The 15,860-nt window shown below is 37.3% G+C and overlaps 1 protein-coding gene across 1 annotated transcript in view; it reads right to left on the bottom strand.

The window, feature by feature from the left end:
• Positions 1-15,860, bottom strand: part of DNER (delta/notch-like EGF repeat containing) — a 74,270-nt gene that overhangs the window by 21,639 nt on the left and 36,771 nt on the right. The window contains exons 7-8 of the mRNA XM_009084441.1: positions 13,000-13,113; positions 4,732-4,956 (exon numbers count right to left, since the gene is read on the bottom strand). Of these exons, the coding sequence (XP_009082689.1) occupies positions 4,732-4,956; positions 13,000-13,113 (339 nt within the window). The remainder of the gene's footprint in view (positions 1-4,731; positions 4,957-12,999; positions 13,114-15,860) is intronic.

The raw sequence follows: 15,860 nt of genomic DNA, 5'->3' as shown, positions 1-15,860 counted from the left end.
CCTCTCTCCACGAGAGGGCAGGTCTCACCCACACACGATTTCACCCTGGTGCAGAAAGCTCTGCTGGGGGACCAGGCACCCGAGGGAGGGAGAGATGTGCTTCTCCCCACTGAGCTGCTAAGGAGCACTGCATCATTCCTAACGAGTGTTCTCACTGCATTACTGCTTTTAAATTATACTGACATCTAACCAGTGTAGCACACCAAAATCATACATCTCTCTTCAAAAAGTCTAAATAATTTTTGTGTTTTTGTTCAAGAATTTCGATTGAAACAGGAGAATTTTTCAGAAATTGTTTTAGAATAACGGGTTCTAGTGTAGTTGCTTCCTCTCTTTCTAGTGATGTTACAATGCTCTTATGGTCAAAGCCACTGCCAAATGCAGCTCTTCGCATCTTTTGTCATGTGCAACATTTCTGTGGATGTATTCATAAAGAAAGAAAAAATACCTACATTAACACTTCCCCAGCTACTGAGTCCTGAACAGGGGGGAAAAAAATCACATTAGTTATTGCAGCTTCAAAAAGAGCAACTTTTTATCCAGGTCACTTGAAATTGGAAAAAGCCTTCAATAACAGCATCTTCATGAACTGAAGCAGAACTTGACAATGAAGGTCCCATTCTGATGTGCTCTCTTCAGAGCCTGGGTAATGGATAAGGAACTTTAAAAAAAAACCTAAAATAAGGATGTCCCTATGTTACCTCTTCTCCCTCTACGTGGCTGTCCCTCTGCTACTGGTTTTCACAAAGGCAGAAACAGATTTGTTGCCATCCTCCTCTCAATTTCCAAATCTTTCTTCCTCTTTCTTAGGCACCAGGGAGGCTGCCTGGAAGAGGTCAGGTTATTTCCCTGATGCTCTCTGGCATGCCCTTCAGACACCTACATGCTGAACTGCACTGGCTTTGCACACAGCTAGATTTTTAACAGGAAAAGGAGAAAATGGGAAAGGGAGCAGGCAATTTGTGTCACACAGGCTGATGAGAAGAAGCCATGGGATTTGTCAAAGCCTTTGAGAGCAGCTGACAGAGCAAAAGATACAGCAGAGCAAGCTCTGGAGAATATCTGCATTATCAGGTTACCAAAAGAGAGAGGCAAAAGCTTAGTGTCCCTTTCTAAATCAATAAAGAACAAAGTTGAAAGCTTTTGAGCCTTTTTAGACACTGGCTCCTCAATGGTGATTCCCTGGGCTTATCCACACTTAACACTTCACTAAAACAAGGCAGCAGAATCTAAAATCCCATCTTGATGGGCAGGCCTGATGGGGCCTGATCCTGGAGAGCTCTGTTTGGCAGGGAACAGCATGAGTTCATATATATGGCTGCTCACTAACAGAGTTACATGCTATACAGACAAGAAATCAATGTGTTCGGTTAAAGTCTGAGTTTATACAGCAATTTAATAAGAGAAAGAGAGAAGATTGCTCCAGATGGCAGGAAGGTAGGAAGGCATGCTCACCAGCCACGGCCAGATTGCATGCAAGGTTGTCTTAATGTAGAAGGGGAAACAAGATGAGGAAACAGAAGCAGTAAAGGGCTCAGAGATAGTCAGTAATGGAATTAACCTCAAGTCTTGTCTGCCAGAGTTTTCCTATCCAGCCCCAGTTCCAAAATGTGAGAAGAAGAGAAGAAGAATTGCTATTGCTACAGAAAAATGTTGCACTGGTCTCTGCAAAAGCCCTAAGAGAAACCTGAGCTCCTCGAACCATCTATTAAGCTGCATGAGCAGAAAAATCTAATCAAACATACTCTATGGTACTACTTCTGAAGTTGCCACCCTTCTTCATAGTCTGTAGAAATTTTTCTGAAACTCTTCTTTTTTTCCAAATGTTCTATATATGCCATCATATATATTTAAAAAGTAGAGGGCAGGTGTTAATGTCGGTACATGTGCTTTGCAGTTTCCAAATCTTTATGTCTTTAAGAAAGCCAAATGCAAAACTTTGCTGCAATATTGTTATGCAATTTCCAGATAGATTTCTTTTCCACTTTTTCTCCAGACAAAATGAAAAATACTATATTAAAGATTTGCATTTGAAATTTATAACAGCAGCTGTATTAAAATGTGCAAATATTATTTAAATAAAATAAGTTTCCATAACATGAGAGGTCTAAGACTACTTTTAAGTCTCGAGAGACACAGAATTAATTTGAACAAATCTAACCATCAAATTCTAATCAGGTTTAGGTGACAAAGTTCAGGAAGAAGCTTTTATTTGTCCAAGAATATTTAACTAGCTCTTAATTGTTTGAACCACACACAAAGAATGTGCTTAAGAAGATTAAAACTTTCCTGGTTTACTTGGAAAGATAAATGTCTATCTTTTCCTGGTATGGATGACTGGGGAAGGGACACTCATTCTGGACACCTCCCAATGCTCCTGAAATTGGCCCCCTTTTTAGAACAGATATTTAGAAGAAACTTTTTTTAAATGAATTCAGAAATTCAGGTTTCTGTTGACTTATCTTCCCATCACTTTATAGAGGTAGAATATCTCATCCTGTATTTTGATTTCTACAATTCAAAGCACTTGAATCCTGACAACTCTTTTCAGAGCTTCCCAGGGTACACACAGAACTGTTAGTTTTAAAAATGCTCATCGTTAATCTCTGGTTTTTTCAGTCAACTCTGGTTTCAGCCATATATTAAAAACCATTTAAAGATGAAAATACATTGTTAAATTTTGTTCACTTTCCTTGTTGTCCAGTGTCAGGCAGCTCCTCATCTTAATAGTTTCTCTACCCTCTGCAGGGATGTTTCTTGACCATACCTGAACTGCCTATACTATTCAACAGCTATAAACCAGCAGTTTTCTTTCATGAATCCAAACAAATTACTGAAATATTCACCAGCCAATCAAGGAAGAGGTTGATGCTGCCAAGTAACTCTCTAGTCCTATACCCACTGAGCACTTTTATCCTCTTTTTCTGGATTTTTTTTTTTCAACTTCAGACCTTTGTTCCCTATTCATTCTCTATGCTGTATAGTCTTTCTGGGGTCTGGTTGTGGAGAAGACTATCCAAAGTGAAGGGCTAAATATTAAACTATTAAATACTCAGTTCTAAACATGAAAGTAGGAAAACAGCACCTGGCAATTTCAACTACCTGCAATGAAAAAGATACTTTGTCAACTGATATGGATTCTAGTTTGTACTTCTGATCAGACTGGATATGTTAGCCCTATTTAAATATGATTAGGCCTGTTGCTCTCCATCTCAACACTCTATTCTTTTCTCTAAGGATTCCTCAATTATGCAACTAAACAGCAAAGGAATTAAATATTTCAAAAAGGAAGACCAAATTTTTGTCATGAAAGAATTATCATCTTCACCACCTGAAATATATTAAACAAACCACATATTAGGAAATATTCTCCTACATTACATAATGCCATTCTTCTGTTGTGATGAAAACTGTCCACACCATTCATGGAAATATTTGAGCTGAAAACATGTGAGGTCACTTAAACATGTGGACCTGTCCTTCCACAAAAGCCTACCTACCCTCTGGTTTCTGAAAAGTTGCAAGCATGCATGCAGAAAAATTGAGGGTACTGAAAACTGTCCATAAAATAGAGGCTGATTTTTGTTGTGGTGGTGGTTAAATACATTAATAGGTTTTAATGGTTAAAGCTTTTACATGAGATTCCTATAATCTTGTATGTGTAAATTCATAAGTGCTGTCAACAATCTAATTATAAGATAACACTACTATGGTATTGCCTGCACTTCACTTTCACATTTTTCTCTTTTATAAAGAAGCATGTAATTGAACTACAAATCTGTCAAATCCAGCTACAAATTCCCACTATCTTGTGTTCATTTGTGAGTAGCTCCAAAACAAACTTCTGATGGCACCTTCAGTGTCTCTGAACAGCAGTTAGATTTTGACACCTTCTACCCACAAATATGTGACTGGTAGGACACCTGCACATCCTGCTAACCGAGAAGGAAGAGATGAAGAATTGTGCCTGGTTTCCCATACGACAAGGAAAAGCAGCAGAGAGAAGCTGGAAGCTCTGGAAGGAACTTGGTAGAACAATGTGCACGTGGCAGTATTATGTATATGTACAGCTACTAACTATCCAATATCTCCTTAGCTTATTCCTTGCACACTGGAAATTTGTTTTCCCCTTAATTTGTTCAGGTTTTGTAAAATGAAGAAAAAAGATCTAGAGCTAAGCAAAATGCTCCTCAGACACCTTGCAGTGTCAGGTTTTGTTATCAAACAGTTACCAGCTGAGTCTCCGCGCTGTACTCACCTGAGCAGCTGTACTGGAATTTCTGAACACACAAACACAGATGGCAGAACTAAACCCTTTGGAGTAACCAAGTTTTCTCCTTCTCTACCTTTGTTCAGCCACCTTCTTTGTTTCTACTCCTTCCCTAATGATCAGTGTCGCGTTTTCCAGTTTCTCTACCAAATTTTCTAATTCCAATGACACTGATACCTCACCTTTAAAAGATTCATCCTGCAGACTATGGTTTTGAAATACAGCTGTAGAGATCAGCCATATGGATCTCAGTGGGTATTTTCAGGGCACACTCTGCAATTTTTGCTTTTTCAAATGGAATGTGAAGTATGTAGATTCCTAGCATTAAACAGACAGAACATCTGCTCAATGTGATTTACAGACAGAAAATAAAAAAAAAAAGGAAGTAATTTGAAACTATATATGGAATCCACATATAAAATATTAGAAGATTTACAAAACATGTAACTGTTTGTACAAACCAGGGATACAGAGGCATCTGTAGCTGGTTCCAACACTGCGACAAATGCCATGTGCACACGGATTCAGAGCACAGAAGTCAATCAGCTGAGCACATGTAGGTCCTGTAAATCCAGGACTACAACTGCAGGAGAAGGCAAGTCTGTCTGCATAGCAGGTTCCATTGTTCTGGCAGGGAGATGATGCACAAGGGTCTATTTTGTCTTCACAAGAGGTTCCTAAAAACCCTGCAAGAAATAAATGGCTTTGGTAAGTAAGCATTCTGTTATGCATACAATTTTAATAACTAAAACACATTAAAAGTAAGCCAGTGATATAGCTATATTTCTATATTCCTTTCTTTCTGTTCTATGAAAACTATGAAAACACAGATTTCCTACATATTAAGCTCTAATCTTGTCCATTAATATGCTATGATAAAAGATGTTTCAGCTAAAATCATATGATTAAGGCAGTGAATTGCAAAAATATTTGCTGAAACTGACAGTGTTTATCTGCTTTCTGAATGCATCTGGCTAGAAAAGCAGATTTTGTAAAGATCAGGAACTGACTAGCCCAGGGAATAAAAAAAAAAAAAAAAAAGCTAAAACTGACCTTTTTTCCATAACTGTTAATGTATTTAGTAAGAATAACAACCTCCAGAGCAGCACATGGGTTTATACTTGAGCTTCAATAATTTAAAGAATATCTTTTACGAGAACAGACTTCTCACTAGCAGGAAAGACAATGATTTCTTGAAGCAACATCATGCAAAAATTCGACATAGGAATAAGGATATTCCTGCAAGTAACCTTTTTAAAATCAGAGGTAGAAAAAGAATAATATTTGAGAAAACTGCAGTATACTAACTACAGTTTGCAACTATATTATTATTTACTTGTATAATATCTATAGTTATATTGTTAGATATATCATATATGCAGTAACACAATGCATAGTTACTGCACCCAAAAGCAAGTCAGAAAAGTCTATTCAAATTCCAAAAGAAGAGCAAACTGTCCTTTTCATTCAGTTCTAATTTTATTTCTATATGTGCATTTGGTCCATTTGTACAGACCATCACTTCTCAGGACTACAGTCCCCTGGAATATTGTACATTGTAGAACAACTCTTAACATTACAATGGTTCCATTAGCAGAGGGGAGTAACCCACACAGATTGTGCTACAGAGATCTACTCACAGAATTAACCAAACTTAGGTTATTGCAACTAAGAAGAGATGGAAAGGCCACAACTGCTCTGTGAGTTCCAAACAAAACCAGGATATTCTTGGTCACCATTGGCAGCAGGATTTTAGGGGCATCTACAAATTATTATGTCCTGGACAAAATGACTTCAAAGGCCACATTCCCTGCATATGTCTATAAATCTTACATCAGAGCTATTGAAGGGAAAACATGGAAAATATAATCTTATTTACAAAAATAAAACAAAGAGTCATTAAAAAATAAACCCAAATCCCCAAACAAAAAACAAACAAACAGAAAAACTCCCAACAACCTACAGAGTGAACTTCTAAAAATTTAGTTTTATGTTACTCAGCAACAGATGAGGAAAAAAATGCAGGTCTGGCAGGGCACAGGGGAAGAACAGGCAAGAGCCTTCTGCCCTGTCCATTTTGCTATCCCATGGCACCAGTTGTTTCATGGGCTTTATCAGGACCAATGCTGAGCAGGGAGAGCTTAAAAACAGATACTGTGCAATCCTATATCAGAGGTCCCTCCTGTAGATGATATCTAACCATCAGAACCTGCAAAGAATAGAAACCCTGAGCCCAAGGACTGAATTCCAGCAATGGTTCACTGACAAATTAAAAAAGCCTGTACTGTTATCTGAAAATCTTGGTTAGATTTAAAAGAATCTGCAAGGGCTTTTAACTATTACCAGGAGGAGATCAGCCAAAGAGTCCAGTGAAATCTCTGCACTAACTCTGAAACCAGATTAAAAAGGCTCAAGGAGATCTGAGGTCACACAATGACACTAATGCTGCTTCACTCCAGCCTTAGCAGGAATCTTCCCCACAAAGAGGAGCTTACTGGCAGATGGCTAATGTTTCAAGTGACAAAGTACTTCAAGAACATATGCAAGTTTAAAATACACTAAAACATGTTGCCCTTTGTGCTATCTTTGACTGCACTGTGAAATGTGTTTAGCTGGTTCTGGAAGTTTAAATCTTAAGTATGAGTTAAATATCTGGAAATATTCAAAGAAGCAGCAGTTACACACCTGAGCTTACTGGCAGATGGCTAATGTTTCAAGTGACAAAGTACTTCAAGAACATATGCAAGTTTAAAATACACTAAAACATGTTGCCCTTTGTGCTATCTTTGACTGCACTGTGAAATGTGTTTAGCTGGTTCTGGAAGTTTAAATCTTAAGTATGAGTTAAATATCTGGAAATATTCAAAGAAGCAGCAGTTACACACCTGAATTGGAAATCGTTTGGCATTTCCTGAATGTACATTTAAATCCATACAAATACAATTGTTGAAAGCAAATAATGCGAGTAATAAATTTAAAAATCAAATTCAGAGGTGTATGGATTGAAAACAGAATCAAATGCTGAAGGGAAAAAAAAAGCAGTACTGTCTATCTGCAGACAAATATGCCCTGAACTGCTCTTCAACCAGCTAACAAGAACCCAGTCCTGCATCTAGGTCATTATTGATATAACAGGGACATTACTGAAATGCAAATACTACTGGTGATGTGAAAGACCTGAATAGAAAATTTACCAAAGGAATAACACAGAAGGTAAAGGGGAAATGCAAAATTAGAAAATATTTATACTGCTAAATGCACAATGCAACATTTGTGCTTACACAAGTCAGATCATTTGGCTAGTTGTCAAGAAGAAGAACACTATGACATCAGGTGATGTGATTTATAAACTGCTACAGACCTCCAGGGCAGTGACAGAAACTAGATCAGAAAATGTTTTCAGTCAGAAGAGCTCTGGATAAAAGCCACATTTCTCATCACGGTGGGATTTTAATTACTTGGCTGTTGAAAGCAAAAGAGCTATGTGCAAGTCAAGGAAGTTAAACATTTTCTGAAGACATTGTAGAACTGCCTTTTATAGAGTCTGCAGAACAACCAACTTGCCTGAATGTCATGTTGGACTCAATTCCAAGCATTACAGCAAGGTGAAAAATTAAGACTGTGAATTGCTAGGGCACAGGATTACAAAACCTTTACATTTGAAATACAGGAAGAAGTATGAAAAGGAATCAAGGCAATTTATTATTTTCCCTAAGAAATTTGTCTTGTGAGGAAATAGAAATTGATGGCATTTCAGCAGAATTCTGTAAAGAGAAAAAAGATACTAATCAGAAGGATAAAGAAATCATTAAAATGTAGCTGTAAGATCTTGATTGAAATTCACCCTAGCTAAGTCTTTACGGATAAAGATGAATAGAGGTTAAACCGATTCAAGCATTAAGGAGAAGTCTATTAAAAATAAAAGCAATTTGGGAAGGTGCCAGGTAAAAACATTAGATTAGCAGAAAGTACCAGAAACTAAGCAGCCATAAAAAATTTTAATTAACAACAAAATGTTCTTCAGGTAAATTAAACTCTCTTATGGTAATATGAAGAATTCTGCATTCTAATCACCAGTAACCTTGGGAAATCTTCCATAGGCAACAGCTGTGTGACTCAGTTTCCTGGAATTATGATAGCAAACGTGTTTATTCTATGTAAATCTAAAGAAGTTAGCATCACATCTGCAAGATGCACTAGAGGAAAAGGCTTTTATATGAACAATGAAGGAAAGAAAAAACTGAAGACCTTGAAACTTAAACTATTTTACATCAAATTACTTCTCACAGTCAAAGTTCATGGTGACAATGTGCATTTTCTAGCTGCTATTGCAAATCAACACATGTGAATCACAACACCTTCTATAGCTACCAAACTAGTTTCTAAACCACAGAAACTGTAATAAGAGCATTCACAAATATGCTGCTTTCCAGTATCTTCAGAAACACCTGCAGATATTTTAATATTAACTATTGAGCAAGATTAACAAAGGCTCTCCAGATGTTTAAAATATGAAAACCAAATATATACATGACTACCAAGTCTTTTAACTTTACAAAATTTGCATGTGTCAAGAACACATTTTCTCATCACATGATCAGGCAATATCCATGCACTTTAAAAAAAAACTTTTAACAAAGTTTTTCATGAATTTGAGAACTACATAAGTCAGGATAACTAGTTTCTCTACCACTGAAACATTTTTCATAATGTCTATTAATGTAAAGACATTTGCTTATTCTAACCTGTGCTTTTTTATATTTCCAATTATTATTTATATAATCGATTCCACTTCAGGGTACTTTGGAAATATATGCAACTTCTCAGTGACTTAAAGGAAATGGAGCACCCAAATTTATAAATTGATGAGCAGTACCCCAATTAGCTCAAATAAAATGTATTACTGTTACTGTAACTACAGTGGTATGTTATGCATTACAAGGAGTGGAAGAAAACCAGAGGAGATTTGTAAGAGTGAGAAGGGTATTTATGGAATTATTCTGAAAATAAATTTCAAATATTCATGTTCAGGTTGATATGTTTACTATGAGTCTATTTTTAGAATGTCTAGAAATTTCTTTAATAATATTACTTATAATTTATTAACAAAACTTTCAATAGAGTGCCAAAATTTCAAACAAATCTTCAGTCCTTAGTACTGCTTAAGCTTCTTCACTACTTCAATTTGAGTATAAGATGCAATTTTCTCTTTAGGACAGGTGACCCAAGAATTTCAGATAAGAGTTTATTGTCTGACACATTTTGGACATTAAAGCCTACAAAATAGAATATGCAAGCATGATGAAGCTTCCTTTACTCAAGGACTCTTAAGACAGTAAAATTGTCTACAGAATAGTCATGACCTGCTCCCATCTGAGACAGGCTGCTTTTCCAGTGCCTCAGATCTCACCTTCTTCAAGCCATCCCATGCTTCTTTCATGAACCATGGAGCTCATTTGGAAAAGAAATGCACAGTTCCAAGATCATTCCTCATTGTTTCCATCTCTTCCTTTATCTGCCATCTTTTTCTTTTCCCTTTGTTATACTTTCTATATTTTCTTATCCTTTCCTGTCTAACCACATTGTCTCTCCAGTCTGTAGTTTTTACCATACCTGAGTTCCTTGGCTGCCTCTCCCCACTGTGCTGAATTACACTACACAAGGAAAGGCCTTTTCTCCACTAGTAAGTACTATGAAGCACAGCAGGAGAATAGCAGCAGAGCAAGAGACCTCACTTAAATTAGAAAACTGGGGGATTGGTAGTTTTTTAATGGAAAATGTGCAGACATGCTAAAAATAGCAAATTTGAAAGTTATTGCATCTGCAATTTTCGATTACCTATCCTTTGTTATATTAACAAAAACTACCAAATCTCCTCAAAATCTAAAGAGAAGCTCTCCAAATATGCCTCTGTGATAGACTAATACCTCAAAAGAAGTAAGAAGGATCATGGTAAAGACAGTCATTAGTAAACTTACACAATATATTTTGTTAAATCAACTCTTCCCTTCCTTACAGGAAACATCTGAATTCTTGAGCTCATTGGCATTAGTAGATCTTCCAGAACAAATTGGAAAAGAAACATCTTATTACTTAACATGCTCATTAGGCTACACCAGAGCATTAGAACTAAGAATCAGAGACTGTGCATAAAAAAATAGACTTTCTAAGGGAAATAATCCCCACCAGTCCAGAAGGTGATTCCTGAAGTATTCTATCCCCTCCAAAGGCTTTTTCTACCTTGGAAGAAATGCAGGTCAATGTACAAAAATTGGTATTAACAGCTGTAAGCATATTTCAGTACAACTTTTTTTCTTGTTGTTGCCTCAGTGTTTTTTTCAAACATTTATACCATGTAAGCATGTTAAACATAAAAATGAGGAACCACAGTAACAGCTTTTCCCCAAATTCGATCTTCGCTCTCTAACACAGCTGTTCTTGGAAACATGGAAATGATACTGGGAGACTAGAACTGATACCTCTGCACAGAAAGTTTCAGAAAGATGACCCAAAATGCATGTTTGCCTGTCTACAAAGCCTATGAGCTGAGAGGTACTTCTGGAAGTGGCTAAAGAACTGGTTTAGTTATTTGCTTTCCTCTGGAAAGGTCAAAAATCACATTGTGTTTTTAAGGCTAGTCCAGAAAGCATAGAAAGCCTCAAGGCTCCAAGCAGAAAAGGGGCACAGGCTTGTAACACATAATAAGACCAGAAATGCCAAAACCCCAAAAGATCAGAATACTGAGAAAATTATACTAATGTGCCCAGAAGGAAAAAGAGCAAAGCATACAGCCTAAACACTAAGATAGTCCAATAACCATGCCAAAATAAGCCTATGTAAAGCAGAGTACACAACAGAAACAACTGGGAACTGATCAAATACAAATATGAATCAGTGGAAAACAAAGGAGCAGAAGATAAATACTCAAGGTACAAAGCAGGCAACAATATTGAGGAATCAAATAGCTTAACACAGAGATAACCAAACATGAGCAAACCCAGAGGAGAGCAAGCGATGTGGATCTCTTGCAGCTAAAACGCTGCGACCCATGGCTCATCAGGCAACCTCTCCCTCTTGGGGAGAATGGCTCTGGAGGGAGATGGAGGGCAGGTTTTCCTCTCCTGTACTCCAGGGCTCCCGTGCAGTCCAGAGGCACAGCGTGGGGCCCTTGGCACAGCCAGCAGGCACATTTGCAAGAGTGGCATTGCCAGGGCCGGCGGGCCAAGTGGAGCTGGCAGCCTGCCCCACTGCCCTCACTTGCTAATTGCCATTGGCATGAGCTCCCCGAGCAGGAGAGCAGCCACAGCCACAGGGACAGAGGCAGAAATGCTGCTTAGCAGGGCACTGAGAGTTGTTACAGGCACTTTATCCCAGTCCCAGCAGCACAGCCCCCACAGCAGAGGATGGTTGACACCATCATCCAGGGATGTCCCGTGGTTGGTGTTGCGAGCGGCGGTCGGACAGCAGCTGAGACACTGTCAGCATATTCCTCACTAGGTCATTGGGAGCAAACCATTCACATATGCCACCCACAGAAACAAATATGGCATAGCTAAACTGAACAAAAATCCCAGCAGATGTTTTTCCCAACATTTATTATTGGAAATCATTTATGCCATTTGGGCATTTTCCCAACATTTATTATTGGAAATCATTTCATTTACTGCAAAGCATCCTTAAAGATTCTTGAACAGATATTCTAAGAAAAAATGCAAGCAAGTTATGGACCAAGTCTAACAGCTAATATTTTTCTGGCTGAATTTTACCACTAGTTCTAAGGGAAACAATTTTCAGAATTCTTCCAAATGCAAGATCTGCACTGCTGTCAAAAATGTCTATTTCAACACGGCTGTTAAGTGTTAAAGCCTAACACTTTAGCAAAGCAAGGAATCTGTCTAAAGAAATCACAAATAGCCTTCATTATTAAGCAAGAAGATACTACCAGAGCAGTTATCAAAGACTTGCACCCTTAGAACAATTATAAGGTACTGGCAGAACAAAAATAACATCCACATATCAAGTAAGGACACAAATATAATTAGTTCAAAGTTATACTCTTAATTATAAATAACTAATTGAAGGCTTCATAATTGAAAGCTTCCACTCAGGATAACTTTTAATGCACAATTTAGGCATCTGTCATTGCAGTGAGCACAGTGTTATGAAAGCACACACTGCCATTGGGGTGTCCTTGGTTCACACAGTTACACTCACAGGGTTTACCAGTGAGACTCACTGAAAAGGTTTCATGTCAAGAAGGAGGATGTCCAAATAGAAAGGAGAATGAATTAAATCTTTGAAGGACTGAAATAATTCCTTTAGCCTTCAGTTACTGCTCTTACACACCTTTTAGCCGAGCGGCCCTTACGCAGGAATGTGCAAATACTACAAGGGAGGCAACTTTTTCTGACACATTTACTGGACAATATAAAAATCAGACCACATCCTAAACCTCCTCAAATTCACCTTTCTCACAATGCTGGAGCCTGATTTCTACTGTAGAATGAAACAACAATTCTGCACCATATATATGCTGAAGCACTCAGCTCCTACCACACTTCATATCCTATTCCTGATTATAAAGAGATTTCTCACCAGGATTTTTTTTTCTGCTTACAATTATGGACTAAGGCACAATTTAAAAACATATTTAAATATATATATCAATATAGCTACAGCCCACAAAGCAGGGATTTGTATGAGGTACTAGGCAGGTGTTTCCCACTTACCTTCTGGGCATTGACAGTTGAAGCCATTGATGTTGGACGAGCAGGTACCTCCGTTTTGGCACGGCTGCTGGATGCAATGATCAATCTCTGACTGGCACAGCTCTCCAGTGTAACCTGCACAAAAACACACACATTCAGAAAACAGAGCAAAAATGAGGGTTTACCACCAGGGCATTACCCTGGGGCATTGCCCTAGGGTATTACTAGGGCATCCAAACAGCACCATTACTTTCCTTGAATAAAATTAACCAAAGTAAGCAATAGAATCCAGGACAGTCTTCTAATTTCTTATAAAATGAGATTTCTAATTAAAACACATACTTAACTGGAGAAACATAAATAAGCAGCGAAAATCTGGAGATGATATCAATTGTATTTTACCAGCAGCAACATTCTGGCAGTACTGGTGCAATGGAAGTAGGTGCTGGTTCCACATCAGCACCCATATAACCAAAAAGATAAGTCATTTTGGAATAGTTTTCAAATTGCATCTTGAATCTCAAGTCAATAATCTTTAGCAAGACTTTAAACAGAACTTGACACTATGAATTATTTGTGCATATGCTGAATGACTGTCATTTGCTCCTACTTCTGGGCTTCAAAAAGACTGTTTATTTTAAGTGGGAGCTGTGAAGAACTGCTCAGCACAGTTGCAAACTCTTCCAAATAAGCTCCTATAAGTTCACAAGCTACAGATTGTGTGTACTGTACTATTTGACCGTAAGTTTGCTTTGTTCCATATGTCTGATGTCTGTAACACATCTCCAGAAAATGAACAAACTTGCAAAATACAATCTAAATTATTTTACACTCCAAACTTCAATTCCTTAACAGATAAACATTACCCCTTTATAAATTTTATTTACTGCCAATAAACTTTATCTTAGATGCATGACTGAATAAGAACCCCCATGCTACACACATAGATTTTTTCATTTTATTAAAAGGAACCCTACATAAAATTGTAAATTTCTTCCATAACAAGCATGTTTAACCCAAGGGCTGATGTTAAAGACCAGTGAGTTATGACCAGGTGACAGTCTTAGTACACTGCTGTGAACAGATATAGAAGAAAAGACCTCGAGATGAGACAGAGAATATGTCTGGACTAGGATTTTGCTGATGCAGGGGAGAAAAACAGAAAAAGAAGTGAAAAAAATCTCAAAACAAACAATGGAGGGGATAATAGTTTTTTATTAAATAATTATTTGCAATGCAATCAAAATTAAAAATTTTATGCCTTTTGGGCAGATTGACACCCATACTTGTTCAGTTCTATTGGTGTCACCATAAACCAGCTGTCAACACAGAATGTTATATTTGGAGTTGCTAGAGCACTACTACAGAAAAGGATCTAGAAGACCTTCCTGTCTATGTCCCTTCCACTTTAATGAGCTATAGGGAGCTGAATTATAAACCTATTCTCTGCAATGAAACACCTGGAAAAAGAAACCATGTTGTACATTATAATGGGATTCTATGAAATCACCTGAGCTGGAAAAAAATATTGAGGTTGGAAGGCAGAACTGTGGTCTCACCAGGTAGGTCCTCTGGGCTGGGTTGAGCCACTTAGAGGGAGTGATGTCAGCTCACTCTGGACAACGAGTGATTTTCTATGATTCCAATTGGTCTCAAATTAACACGAAATTTCCAAAACCAACAAGGAACTATTACAGATGACGAACACGAAATTTCCAAAACCAACAAGGAATTATTACAGATGACCTCATCAACTGATTTTTTTTCATCTATAGGTTTCATAGTCTTTCAAGTTCTCACATTCAGTTGACTATTTTTAGGAATCGTAACATACTATTGAAGATGCTTCACTCATTTAAATGTTTTTCCATCTTTGAACTGTTCCCAAGTTTGTGGAGGTTAAAAATCACACTGGAATTCAATGAGTACCCAAAAGAACGTGGCCCAGAAAGCAGGAAATGGTTGTGCTGCTTCCAAGCTCACTTCCTCCGATTGTCATTACAGCTTGCAGGGAACTCAGCAGAGATAATATTTTATGACAGATTCACAGAACTAAGTATGCCCCACCTTAATATCTGTGGGGCATGTTTTGTCCATCTGACAGAGATTATGACTCAGGAATATCATCACAAATATGTGGAAGGGTTAGAAATGCAGAGGTGTTAAGTAATTGCCATAGAGGTGGAAAAAATGTGGTTTTCTGGTGAGATAAAGAGTAAGAATCATTACCTCTATGCATTTTGTGCTGATATTTAACTTCATAGTATTTTCTTCTATCAGGAATAGGGAAACATGATTGTATTCACATACAAATGTTTCTGAAGCTTCATATGGAGATACAGGTAAGATAATTAAACTGTTATCTACCATTTGCTTTAATATTTTTCTCTACGCAATGAGCATTTTTTAGAGATTCAAAGTTATATGAAAATGGTTAGTTTTCCTGACTATTTTTTAGATGTGTGGATACAAATTTTGGTGGAAAAAATCATTATGGGTAGAAACACAAACCCCTGAAGTTAACGACTGAGCCATTTGAATAACATTAGACATTTGCTATTAAAAAAACATTAAGGATTATTTTTAAAATCTTAGATGCTAAGCCTAAACATAATGTGTGGAGGTCACAGAACACTTCCAAAATCATCAAGTCTAACCTTTGACCAAATACCACCATGCCCACTAAACCATATCAAGAGGTATATTTATGTTACTCTGTAATACTTAATTGTAGAACTTGAAAATATTAAGTAGAAACACTCTTAGGTTTTGCAATAAGCACATAAGAAATAACACAAATATTCCCATATTCCCCCTAAATATTTCCTTTCTTTTTTTTTTACACAAGCACAGTCAATAATTTTGAAGTATTGTTAAAATAT

This window comes from Acanthisitta chloris, unplaced genomic scaffold (genome assembly GCF_000695815.1).
Source record: "Acanthisitta chloris isolate BGI_N310 unplaced genomic scaffold, ASM69581v1 scaffold16391, whole genome shotgun sequence".
In the NCBI taxonomy this organism is placed as follows: Eukaryota; Metazoa; Chordata; class Aves; order Passeriformes; family Acanthisittidae; genus Acanthisitta; species Acanthisitta chloris.
The sequence above is the reverse complement of the archived record's forward strand: the minus strand, read 5'-3'. Positions and strand labels throughout refer to the sequence as shown.